General features: G+C 41.1%; 1 protein-coding gene across 1 annotated transcript; it reads left to right on the plus strand.

Moving 5' to 3' along the window:
- The first annotated feature begins 393 nt into the window (after positions 1-393).
- On the plus strand, positions 394-13,166 carry tmem184ba (transmembrane protein 184ba). Its single transcript, XM_034107160.1, has 6 exons — positions 394-727; positions 820-871; positions 4,176-4,412; positions 5,636-5,801; positions 11,182-11,272; positions 12,995-13,166. Exons 3-6 carry the CDS (start codon positions 4,176-4,178, stop codon positions 13,164-13,166), a joined length of 666 nt encoding a protein of 221 aa, XP_033963051.1. The 5' UTR covers positions 394-727; positions 820-871.
- The last annotated feature ends 444 nt before the right edge of the window (positions 13,167-13,610 follow it).

Below are 13,610 nucleotides of genomic sequence, written 5' to 3' on the forward strand. Positions count from 1 at the left end.
AATTGTTTTAATATACCCAAAATTGTATCACTCATACTTGTTATTTAATGTCTTTTGTAAGAAGCATGAGCGATATTTAGCAAATACAAAATGATCAAATAAAATATAGAAAATGTAAATAATCGAAATAATAATAATATAACAAATATATATATTTAATCTAAATATATTATTGCACACATATGAAGTACACAAACTGTATTATTGACTTTCATATACTTTTATAATTCTTATTTTAATTTGTGCAATGACACTGTGGGATCACCATCACCCTCATGCTGAAAATAGCATTCTCGCGCATGCTCAGTGTGCTCAACGATCAAACCCCGCCTTCTTTTGGGTTATTATAAATTCTCGTGTGTGATTGGCCCATCCAGCTCGTCCTCCTGCAATGGGAGGAGCCTCTGTGACCTGCCGTTAATCCGCGAGGGATCGAAGTCAGTGGAGAAAGAGCAACGGAGAGGAATGAAACAAATCACCGATTTAACTCTAAAAAACACGGATTTTAAGACGTTGTTGATTCACAGACAGGATTATTCAAACGAAAACACATAAGTGGTGTAACACGGGAGAGTTTCGTCAACTTTTTGGGGGGGTTTTATGGTTGTCGGGGCTCAACATGGATGTCCGGGGAGCAACGGTGGATTTCTGAGGAGGAATTAAGGCCGTTATTTCGGGTCGTAAATTGGAGCTGAGGAGGATTTTAAAGCGGCTTCCTTTCTACCAGGTCAGCCTTTAGCCTGTAAAACACTTTCATAATACTTTACATTAACAAACCCCCCCCATTTTACCTCACTAATTAAGAGTATTTTTCTTCAGATCCAGGTTAAAAACTCCAGTTGGTGAAGTTGTTGCGGCTGCAAGCTAAAAGGTAGGTTTCTCCAGCTTCGCTTTTTGTTTGTTTATGTCATTTCCTCAGTTTTTAAACATGGAAAATCCGGTTAAACACAGCATTCATTATCAGCAGTACAATAAAATCACTGTTATGGGAGAAAAGCAGTGGATACATGTTTAAAAGGCTTGTTGTCAGAGGTGGGAGAAGTACTCGGATCTTGCACTTGAGTAAAAGTAGAAGTATCTGAGTGTAGGAATACTCTGTCACAGTAAAAGTCCTGCATTCAAAATGTTAATCAAGTAAAAGTAGAAAAGTATCAGCATCAAAATATAGTTAAAGTACCAAAAGTACTCATTCTGAAAATTGGTCCAATTCAGAATAATATATGTTTTGATTATAATTATTGATGCATTGAAGTGTTAAAATCATATTTTTTAAATGTTCCTTTGAATGTAAAATGTGAATCTTTAAAGTAACTATCAAATAAATGTAGGGAATTAAAAGTACAATATACCCATTTATATAGTAGCAGTGAGAAAACATACTCAATTTAATTCCAAGTGTCTCAAATTTGTATTCCAGTACTTGAGTAAATGTACTTAGTTACTTTGTATAAATCCCAATGCTACTGTTGATGTTGTTGCTTCAGCTAGCATGATCATCCAGTCTGGCTTTCACCCATATCATTACTTATTTTGAATTACACACACACACACACACACACACACACACACACACACACACACACACACACACACACACACACACACACACACACACACAAACCAGCATGTTTGTCCTGAATGACCCCTTTCCATTTGTTGCTCTGACCCCCTGCCTCTCATATATTATTTCTGTGTGTGTGGACTGACCTTTTAGCCTTTTAAATGATACACACAGATGTCCCTTTTGCTCCGGCACAGCATCATTTCACTGTCACTGTGTGTGTGTGTGCTGATGCCTTCACTTCTCCTTGTTGACATGTGGATATGCTGATCCGTGGCAAACCAATACAAATGACCTGCCGTCTCACACACACACACACACACACACACACACACACACACACACACACACACACAGGTTAGACACACACACACACACACACACACACACACACACACACACACACACACACACACACAGCGAGACCATAACTCCTCTCAGCCTCACATTTAAAAGCATGAAAGCAGCCTAATTCATTTAATCGAAACCCCAAAGTCAATCACTTATCACTTGGTTTTTAATGTAATTTGTGTGTGTGTGTGTGTGTGTGTGTGTGTGTGTGTGTGTGTGTGTGTGTGTGTGTGTGTGTGTGTGTGTGTGTGTGTGTGTGTGTGTGTGTGTGTGTGTGTGTGTGTGTGTGTGTGTGTGTGTGTGTGTGTGTGTGTGTGTGTGTGGTGTGTGTGTGTGGTGTGTGTGTGTGTGTGTGTGTGTGTGTGTGTGTGTGTGTGTGTGTGTGTGTATGTGTGTGTGTGTGTGTGTGTGTGTGTGTGTGTGTGTGTGTGTGTGTGTGTGTGTGTGTGTGTGTGTGTTGTGTGTGTCATCCTCATTGTCCTTGCTGTGTGTTTAGTGTGCAATGTCACTGGTGTTTGCCATGCTACTCTGGCAGATGAGACACGAAGGGCCGCACTGTCCCTCTTTTATCATTTAGCGATCATTTTTAGCATTAACGCCAACTCTTTATTATTCGTTTTCTCTCTCGTTCTGTTTGAAATGATGTGTGTGTGTGTGTGTGTGTGTGTGTGGGTGTATGTGCGTCAGCTCCCACTTCACTTTCATAACAACAATCTCCCCAAAGCTCAACGTGTCAGCTGTTTGTCACTGTAAAGGACACAAACGCACCCTGAACATGTCTGTCACCTTGGAAACGGCTGCTTACGTGGACGTGTCTTCTGGCCACTTCGAGTCCAGTCCTCCTCGGGAGCGGGGGGTGGACGCTGCAGCTGAATATATGACTTCTTTTGTCAATCTGCTCCTAAATCTGGTCCGGCTGTCAGCTGCACACCCTGCCTTTCCTCACTAATAATTCCTTACTTTTATTATAGCGCTTTTTCAACGACTCAAAGCGCTTTACATATACACACATTACACATATATCATACATGCAATGGTCAGATACTGTGGACAATACCCACAGGAGCAAGTTCAGGTGAAGTGTCTTGCCCAAGGACACACCACTAGTCAGATACGGGAAGATATGTGTTATTTCTTACCACGACGGACCATATTGTTTATTCTTTTTGAATATGCACAAATATTTGATTGCAGAAACAATTTAGTGTTTGATTACATTAAAGGTTTTTTAGATCTGGGATTTAAAATAGCTTTTTCAAACAGTGACATCTCATTTAGCCCCAATGTGTAATCATCATACAAGCAGGAATACACGTATACACTACTTCTGGCTTTCTAAGGCCTCAATAAACCGGACCACTTTGGTGTCAGAAATACCTTAAATTGTCGTCATAATTCATGGCCATTATGATATAATCATTGCTGCTCTAACCCCACTGTTTGAATATCATACTGTAAGAATCAGCAATGCCCTGCAGCTAGTGACACGTTGTCTTCTGTCAACCCGAGTGGAATCCAGCTCACACTCTGCGCCCTGAAGCCATAACTCCACGGTGGAGAGGAGGTGTTTGGGCACGTTATCTGGCAGCGCTCTGGATGTAGGGACATGCAACACTCTGTTTACTCTACATACAGTCCAACCATTGTGCAGATGACACACACACACACACACACACACACACACACACACACACACACACACACACACACACACCTTGACTCCTGTTGAAATGAGATTCCACCTTATATTGATGAGTGTGTGCGATCGATACTCCATGTTGATGATTGATGGTGGATGTTCATACTTTATGAGTCAAAGTCAACTTTATTGTCAATCTTTCAGTTTGTGTGTACAGACAGAGATTGAAATACCGTTTCCCACAATCCCAAATACAAATATATATAAAAATATGTATATCCTATATATAAGTAAGTCAAATGTATTTATGAAGCGCTTTTCACTCACAGTCACAAAGTGCTTGACAAAACATTAAAACATCATAGGAATCATAAAGGAGTAAGTGACCACACAAGCCACGTGTTAAGAAGCGCTAAAAACCCAATACACAGTAAAGACACAATAAAAACATGGATACAATAAAAGCACACAGGTTGATACACACAATCGACAGACACATGTATACATATGCACACGTTAAGACGTAAATAAAAGCACAACAATCAATATATACAAAAAAACAGTCACTTCAATAACTTTGAATTGTGTCCCTGTCTGAGTGTTGCTCCTCTCTGTGTCCTCCAGATGTTGAACCTGTGGAGGCGGGACGTCCCCCTCTCAGAGCGCTTGGGGGAGGACTCTCCTCTGGCCGCCGCCGCCCCCCTCCTCCCCCCAACAGCAGCCCCCACGGGCCCCAACATCTCATGGCTGCCCGAGGCCCCGCTGCTGACCCTGGATCAGCCCACCTTCCTCATGACGCCCGCTGCTCAGGCGGTGTCCGGCTTCTTCGTCTGGACCGCGCTCATCCTCACCTGTCACCAGGTAACGCCCTCCAGACAACAACATTCATCTGTTTGCAACTTACACCTTATTCTTTATCTAATATATCATATTCCAATAACTTGTAAATACACTCTCCTTGCACTGCTTCTATTCTATTTGTATTTATTTGCACTATTTTATCTGTTTTATTGTGTTGCTCTGTTGGAGGAGCCTGGGACCTGAGATTTACATTGACATAACTCCAGTGTGGCTGATGTTGAGATTTGACTTTCCTGGCGTGTGTGTGTGTGTGTGTGTGTGTTTTAATGCACATACGATGGGATCCTGCAGACACACACATCTGCAAGGGCAGGGGTTGCTTGGCAACATCCCTCGGCAGTTGTTTGTGATACAGAGAAGGATGTGCACAAACACTCACAATGTGAAACCTGATCCAGGTCCATGGAAGGCATGAATGAAAACAACAGCTGAGTCGAGGCTTCTGTGGTGATGTGTTGATGGTTCAGGTTGACTAAGATTGATTCAAGATGAAAGGCTTTCATTGTCCTGTGTCATCGCTACAGTGTAGATATGACAATGAACATCTTAGGTCACAGGCTCCTCCAACAGTGCAACAATACAACTGATAGAATAGTCTATATACAAGTCCTTTGAATATTGATATAATAATAATAATAATAATATATAATATTTTTATAGCGCCTTTCAGGAAACCCAAGGTCGCTTTACAAGTCGGGTAGGGGGGGGGGAAGTAGCCGAAAAATAAACCTATTAAACTAACTATACAGTGGGGAAAGCCTTGGTATAGACTTTGATTATGGTCTCACTGGTGTGGGAAACTCTTAGAAATTCCTCATAAAATTCTAATGTGGTCTATTAAATGTTTTAAAAGCGTTAGCACTTTTACAACACCAGATGTATTATTATTATGAAATTACAAATGAATCTGTCCTTATTGTGAAACCAGTTCATGTTCTTGTTTAAAGTCTTCTGGTGCAGCCTCTCTTGAAGACTGAGTCTTATCTCATACATAAGTGTTAAACCCTCTGATGCAGGCTTACCGTCTGCAGCCATAGACGGAACAGGGCTGTTCGTACTGTGGCCACAAAGCTGTGGAATGATTTCACTTTAAGCTCCACCTTTAACTGAATACTTTCTTAGCATTTTAACGCTCCTTAACTTGAAGCCTTAAACTGAACAGACTAAACTGCTTATGTTCTGCTGATAGCTGATATGTGAGGTGCCTCTGCTTTCGGTTCCAGATCTACATGCATCTACGTTTCTACAGCTCTCCGAGGGAGCAGCGCCACATCGTGCGGATCCTCTTCATCGTTCCTATCTACGCCTTCGACTCCTGGCTCAGCCTCCTCTTCTTCACCAACGATCAGTACTACGTGTACTTCGACACCGTCAGGGACTGCTATGAAGGTAGGGACTTCGTTTCACCTTCTTCCTCAGTCTGTGATGATGTAGTTTCGTTAATGCCACACATTTACAAGACAACCTGAGCCGGGTACAATAGGCGCGTTCACACCGGAGTACTTTTCCCGTTTGGTTCCGATAGTTCCTGGGATTTTGCGTTCACACCAAAAAAGAGAATTTAGTTCATGAGAACTTTCTCCCCTTTTTAGTGCCTGCTCGAGAGGTGGTACTTTCCTGGGGAGAAACAAGTTACAATTCCTATTGGCTGGTCGAATTACAAACCATGCCTCGTAAAACTCTGAAAAGTTTTGTGAAGCCGCCATTGTATTTGCTGGCATTAGCATTATTAGCATTAGCCCCGCGCACCAACGCAGAGAGAATAACTTATGGCAACACAAAAGAAAACATGGGAGCGTGGAGATGAGGAGGTGTTCTGGCGATTTACTCAGAAGGCTTCAGTAGAAGCTGCTGGGACTCCCAGCAGCTTCTACTGAAGCCTTCCCCAACTCCGGGGACTTCCGGCCGGGGACTTCAGGTGGCAGTATACGCCGTGAAGTGGTTTGCGGCCTGCCAGTAAACCCAAAGCAGAAGAAGAAGAAGAAGAAGTGACGTCAGCGGCTTCATTTGCGTAATCTTCCCTCAGGGATTTATTCCGGTGTGAACGCGATCGGCTCTTAGTCCCATGGGGAACTAAGTACGGAAAAGCGGCTTTTGATGAATTGCTCTGACTCTGACTGAGTACTTAAATTGTAATGTTTGCAACCAAAATACCCAGAGCCACTCTACTTTAGGTATGGTTAAAAATGGTATTACAGGGTTCGTACGGTCATTGAAAACCTGGAAAAGTCATGGAAATTCAAAATGCAAATTCCAGGCCCTGGAAAAGTTATGGAAAACGATGTTTTTCCCAAAATTTTGAAAAAGTCATGGAAATGTAACTGCGTCAAATATAATTTACATTTGATCTAATCGCCAAAATAATCTGCGGTCGCGAGCTGTTATGTGCCATCATGACGCGCATGGTATTATTTTTTAATATATGAAGCGCTAGCTGTGTGCTCGAGTCTTCCTGCCTGTCGGTTGAACTCTGCTACTCCGGTATGACGGTCAGCTACATTATCTACGGTGCGTTCGTTAACTGTGCGGAGTCACTGTGGCACAGACTGCACCGCTGGTGAACAGCTGTTAGAACGGGCCGTTCAGGTGTTCAGAGCGGCAGAGCGTGATGTGAATGTTTTTCTGTCACAATATCATTAAGGAATCGTTGAGCTAGCTAGCTAGCTAGCAATAGCATACATTGTCACTATCTGCTAACGTTAGCTTTAGCCTTCGTTTTCTAATAGTTTTTTTCATAGGCTATAAACGGAGGTGGTATATATTGTGCTAGAGTAAAAGTAGAAGTACTCAGATCTTGTACTTGATTAAAAGTAGAAGTACTCAGATCTTGTTCTTAAAAGTAGAAGTACTCAGATCTTGTTCTTAAAAGTAGAAGTACTCAGATCTTGTACTTGAGTAAAAGTAGAAGTACTCAGGTCTTTTACTTAAGTAAAAGTAGAAGTACTCAGGTCTTGTACTTGAGTTAAAGTAGAAGTACTCAGATAAGTAGAAGTACTCAGATGTTGTACTCGAGTAGAAGTACTCAGATATTGTACTTTAGTAGAAGTGGAAGTACTCAGATCTTGTACTTGAGTAAAAGTAGAAGTACTCAGGTCTTGTACTTGAGTAAAAGTAGAAGTTCTCAGGTCTTGTACTTGAGTAAAAGTAGAAGTACTCAGGTCTTGTACTTGAGTAAAAGTAGAAGTACTCAGGTCTTGTACTTGAGTAAAAGTAGAAGTACTCAGGTCTTGTACTTGAGTAAAAGTAGAAGTACTCAGGTCTTGTACTTGAATAAAAGTAGAAGTACTCAGGTCTTGTACTTGAGTAAAAGTAGAAGTACTCTGATCTGGTAGTAAAAGTAGAAGTACTCAGATCTTGTACTTGAGTAAAAGTAGAAGTACCAGAGTGTAGGAATACTCTGTTACAGTAAAAGTCCTGCATTCAAAATGTTACTCAAGTAAAAGTAGAAAAGTATTCTCATCAAAATATCGTGAAAGTTGCGACAGTAAAAGTAGTCATTGTGCAGATTGGTCCATTTCAGAATAATATATATGATATGTTTTATAATGATTGATCATGAAAGTGTTCTCAAAGCTGGTAAAGGTGCAGCTAGTTTGAAGTACTTTGTAGACTGCAGGGTAGCTGGTGGATTTACGCCAGGTGGAACTAAAGTCTGATTTAACACTTGATTATATTTCACATCATTCATCCACATCTGTAGAGTAACTAAAGGTATTAAATACATGTAATGGAGGAAAAGTACACCATGTACCTCTGAACTGTAGTGTAGTAGAAGTACACCATGTACCTCTGAACTGTAGTGTAGTAGAAGTACACCATGTACCTCTGAACTGTAGAGGAGTAGAAGTACACCATGTACCTCTGAACTGTAGAGGAGTAGAAGTACACCATGTACCTCTGAACTGTAGAGGAGTAGAAGTACAAAGTAGCAAAACATTGAAATACTTAAATAAAGTACAAGTATCTCAAAATTGTACCCACGTATAGTACTTGTTGAGTTTATGAACTTAGTTACTTTACACCAGTGGCTATAAAGATAGAAAGACTAAGCCTTGCACAGAGGCATGACAATACATTTTCAAAATGCTCAACAGTGCTGCCAGAATTATAAACTGATGCTACACAATTAAAATAAATGCTTTTATATATTTCTATTAGATGTGACTCTTTGGCGTTTCTGTTATTATTGACACTGCTGCTTTCAGGGGGTCAGGGGTCGGGTCCTTGCCACCTTTTTCATACCAGCCTCCCTGACTACAGTTGCTTTAGCGTGTAGAAGCTAGTAAGCCTACTATTTGATTTGTTTTAGATAGGCACAACATGTTTCATATGCAGACCGTATTTTCCTGTTCCATGTTAAAATAAACCATTTTCAGTGGGAATATTTTTTTGGTCATGGAAAATGAGGTAAAGGTCATTGAGAAGTCATGGAAAAGTCATTGAAAATCATTGGTGAAAAAGTGTATGAACCCTGTATTAACATTGCCATATTTGGTAGCTATTATTTCCGCCGTAGTGTCTTTTTGTTCTTGAATAAAGACACATTTAGATGCTAGCGATAGATAGAGGTCACTGATTCCTTTCCACCTCATTGTGCGACTTTTAAGTGATTACATTGTGCGGATGCATTCAACCGCTTGATGGTGAATCTTGTTTATTTTAGTTTTTGTGATGGTCTGGAAGTTTTTCTTGATCCGTACACATATTTTTTGTATTATTTATATGTATTTGGAGTGGACACATACTGCCATTCGTTTCCACAGCGGAAGCCTCTTTTGCACAGCCCCATGTACATGCCTCAGAAATGTGGTTTTGATATTATTTTGGAGTTGAGTTTGTAAGCCATGGATCAACTGGCTTTACTTCTCTCTGTATAAACATGGGCTGAGTTTATTCGAGTTTGATCAGAACTGTTTGTGATGAGGCTTTTTCAGAGCGCATGGGGGACACAAACAAAACAAAGACTGCCTGATGTTTCTTTAATGTTTTAATGTTTGACTTGGCAGTGAAGTCAACTGCTCGTAATTTTCCAGAGTCAGTTGTGTCACTTTGCCCAGGCGTCACTTCCTGTGTTGACTAATAAATGATGTCCGAGTGTTTGAATGTGGAGTGGAGGCGTTTCCTGCTTCTGGGAGGAAGCTTTGTCAGTATTGTGGTCGTCATGTCTCTTCCTCCTCCTTATCTCCTCCTCCCTCCCACGACTTCTCCTCTTGGTATTATTCCCCTCCTCTCTTCGCCCCGTTTGCCTTCCCATTACCCACAATGCTGCTGAGCCTAAGCTAAGATGACCGACCTGTTGCATGGCAACCGAGCTCGCAAAATCTTCCTCATTAACCAGCAAGGCTGCATCAGATAATGAGTTCCTGTCTCTCACCAAACTCGCTGTAAAACTTCCCGTTGTATCCGGGCCTACCGTATCACCGTGGCAACTAGCACTGTGCTGATGTCCTTGGAGAGCATTGATGAGTGTGTTGTAAACAGCTGACACACACACAGTTTCTCACACACACTGTACGCTCGGCTGTGTGTTTTAAATCAGTGACTCTGGCACGTGTGGCATCCTTTTACCTGAGTGTTGACTGACAGGCGCCTGACGTCAGACAATACACCCAGAAAATTACAATAGTTTTATTTGTAGCACTTAAAAAAGCTTACACACAAAGTACATTGCAGGTTAAAAGACTTGCAGAACAACGGATTTAACAAATAATAATAATAATAAATAACAAACAAAAATTAGCAACATGACAACAAAGGGGTTTAGTACATAAAAAAGTGTATATATATATGAGCTTAAACGATGATACAAATACAAGCATTATTTAATCTTTTTTAAATAAAACGCAGATAATACTAACTATATTTCTCAAAGTGGTTATTTCAAGTTTCTGTTTGTATTTAGGATGATCGGATATAGCAGAAATACAGTAAACACTTGTTCAAGGGGACTTTTGAATATAGCTTGAAACTGATTAATATTTTTAAAAACTAAATGTTAAATTATGTTCAGGATTTTAACCCTTGAAAGTCCAGTTTGAAAACATGAACTTGCTATTTCTATGAAAAACATGCACAAAAAGGCAGTTATTTTCCATATAATAAATGTTTGGGGTGTCGGCTTTTTTTTATCACAGTCTTGGATATGTCAAAGATTAGCAACAACATTTATTTTTGGTGGATTATTAGTTTTTGCACAGAATCAGATTAAACAAAAACTCATGTATTAAAAATGGCATTTAAAGGGTTAAAAGGATTACATGTTTGGTATTTTCTATTAGGGCGGAAGTTGCTTTAAAGATTGAACCCAAAAAAGTTGTGAAAAAAACCTTTTAATATAATGTTTTTATCAAAGTCTTTTGCAGTGGACATTTTTGTCTCGAATGACTAATTTGCGTAGTCGATTTGTTACACAGTGAATTAAAGACCGATCTGAAAAAGGGGCAACATAATGATAATAATATTAATATAGCTCCACAAGCTGCTTAATGTTCTACTAATTTATTGTTTCGTGAAGACCAAGACATGGAAAACAACAACATTGATAAGAATCGCCGACTGGGTTGTTGGAAAAAAACTTTCTTTATAGAAGATATTGTCTCAATCGCACTCGACTGCCCTTTCCTTAGATCATAAAGTGAGTCCAAATGTTGCCCTCTTTAAACATGATGTTCTTTTGAGACGGGCTGCTTTGATTATTTGAATACAAAAGTATATACTGTGTGCATAGAGATAATAACAACCCAGCCTGTCTCTCCTTGTTTCTCTGCAGCCTTTGTGATTTATAACTTCCTGAGTCTGTGCTACGAGTACCTGGGAGGAGAGAGCGCCATCATGGCCGAGATCAGAGGGAAGCCCATCGAGTGAGTCTCACAGTTACTAAAGATACGGGTTATGTTCCAACAGGCTGAGAAACGATGTGTGTTTTCAAGTCGGCATGAAACGAGGGCTTATCCCACCCTACCAGGAAATATCAGAGAGGCCAACTCAATTTTAAACGACAGCTAAAGACACATCTTTTTAGATTAGCTACCCCCCACTTTACATTTTCCTTTAGTCTTTATTACTTACCTACCTTTAAATTGTTTTATTTATTTTATAGGTTAATCTTTTGTTTCTGTTGTACCTATATGTTCACTTTGTTTTATATTGTTGACTCAGATATCTTGTCTGTCAGTGAGAAACCATTATTTATTTTATTTTTATTATCCTACATTTTACCTACTTGTGTCTATTAACCTGATCAAATGTTATATTTTCTGCATGTACCTTTTTAAAGTTCTTAAAGGTCCCACGTCATGGCCATTTCCACTGATCATAATTCCATTGTTGAGGTCGACTAGAATACATTTTAATATATTGTGCAATGTTCCAATCTCACATTGGTTTCTCATTCAGCATCTCTGTATAGCCCCCCCCCCCCCCCCCCTGTGAGCCCAGTGGCCGTCAGGGAGACACAGCGAGACCCAGCCCGAAACACACACACACACATACACCCGCAGCCTGGCTGGGAGTTTGTGTGTGTGCTCAGGCTGAGTTCCGCGGTGTCTCGCCGACCCCACACCAGTGTCCCGCTCCTCGCAGCAGCGAGCCTCGCTGTGTGTGTGTGTGTGTGTGTGTGTGTGTGTGTGTGTGTGTGTGTGTGTGTGTGTGTGTGTGTGTGTGTGTGTGTGTGTGTGTGTGTGTGTGTGTGTGTGTGTGTGTGTGTGTGTGTGTGTGTGTGTGTGTGTGTGTGTGTGTGTGTGTGTGTGTGTGTGTGTGTGTGTGTGTGTGTGTGTGTGTGTGTGTGTGTGTGTGTGTGTGTGTGGCCCAGACCAAGGAGGCAGAGGGAGAACGTCCAAAAATATAACCCGACGTGGGCATTTATTAAAATCATGGGCACAACGTTCACAGCCTCAATCCTGCTGTTCTCCTTGCACACATCCTGCAGCCACAAGGATCTCACACACACACCCAGCCTCTCAACAGACAGAGAAACAGAGCCTAAATACACACACTCTAATCAGCACAACAAGACACAGGTGAGGGGGGAGGAGACACCACAACACCAGGTGCACACAATCATCAGCCACAGACAACCTATACTGTGCAATCACGCTAATAAAGTGCCCTATCACCCGGCCCGAAGCCGTCAGTCCATAGTGACGAAGCCACCTTCGCCACAGTCTCTATACCCAAGACGTAAACAATGGAGAAAGAGAAATCTCCAGCGAGGCGTTCTGGGGCAGCAGACAGGTCTTCTCTGTGTTAGAGCTCTACTCGCTACAGGGTGCACTCTGAGGGTTTGTGACTGCAGACCGCTTACATGCAGAACATCCTTCATAACACGAGGGGACGGGTGAGAACCAGAAAAGCATGACATGGACCTTTAATGAATAATCTGAGGGTAATTTCTTGTTTGTTTTTAACTTGTGATGTCATTTTGTAAAGCACTTTGAGCTGCATGTGTTGTATCAAAGGTGCTATATAAATAAAGCATTATTATTACATTTGTATTTACATATACAAAGCATTATTGTGCATATCTTTACCACACCTAATTCCCCAGAGATCAGGTGTAATCCAGATGTTGTGCCCCCCCTCAGGTCCAGCTGTGTGTACGGGACCTGCTGTCTGCGGGGGAAGGCGTACTCCATCGGCTTCCTGCGGTTCTGTAAGCAGGCCACGCTGCAGTTCTGCGTGGTCAAACCCATCATGGCCGCCGTCACCGTGGTGCTGCAGGCCTACGGGAAGTACAAGGACGGGGACTTCAAGTAAGGAAGTGTTCACATCCCTTACGTGAAGTTTCAATTCAACATTCAATGTCTTATTGAAGTAAAAGGATGTTGGTGTAGCTTTTCCACTGTCCTGTGTGAGTCTCTTATCGCTTAACAGTTACTTTTTCGTGATAGTCATCTGCAAATAGGTTTCTCAATGGGTTGTTGTAGTATCAGGTGCACTTAATAACTACCAAAATCTGACCACTACAAAAGTCTAATTTCAAGATGGCGTCCAAGATGGCCGTAAATGCCTTAAAACACAAAACGCCTTCATCATTTTTTCTACACAAGTACTTTTTTGGGCTAAATTTATGTTTTGGGCGCCTAAAAATCCATAGGTCTTGTCCAAATTACAATAATAGGATTACATCATTTTTTAATCCAATATTTTGGTTCGCCAGTTCCTTATAAGGACCTGAGAAAAACACCCCGTTTTTCAGCT

The sequence above is a fragment of the Pseudochaenichthys georgianus genome, chromosome 19, assembly GCF_902827115.2.
Source record: "Pseudochaenichthys georgianus chromosome 19, fPseGeo1.2, whole genome shotgun sequence".
Lineage (NCBI taxonomy): Eukaryota > Metazoa > Chordata > Actinopteri > Perciformes > Channichthyidae > Pseudochaenichthys > Pseudochaenichthys georgianus.

Bases quoted from the DNA above. Each gene is read 5' to 3' on its own strand.
- tmem184ba (XM_034107160.1), top strand. From the start codon at position 4,176: ATGTTGAACCTGTGGAGGCGGGACGTCCCCCTCTCAGAGCGCTTGGGG. The intron at 4,413-5,635 runs GTAACGCCCTCC...TTTCGGTTCCAG, and splicing joins TCATCCTCACCTGTCACCAG to ATCTACATGCATCTACGTTT. The intron at 11,273-12,994 runs GTGAGTCTCACA...GCCCCCCCTCAG, and splicing joins ATCAGAGGGAAGCCCATCGA to GTCCAGCTGTGTGTACGGGA.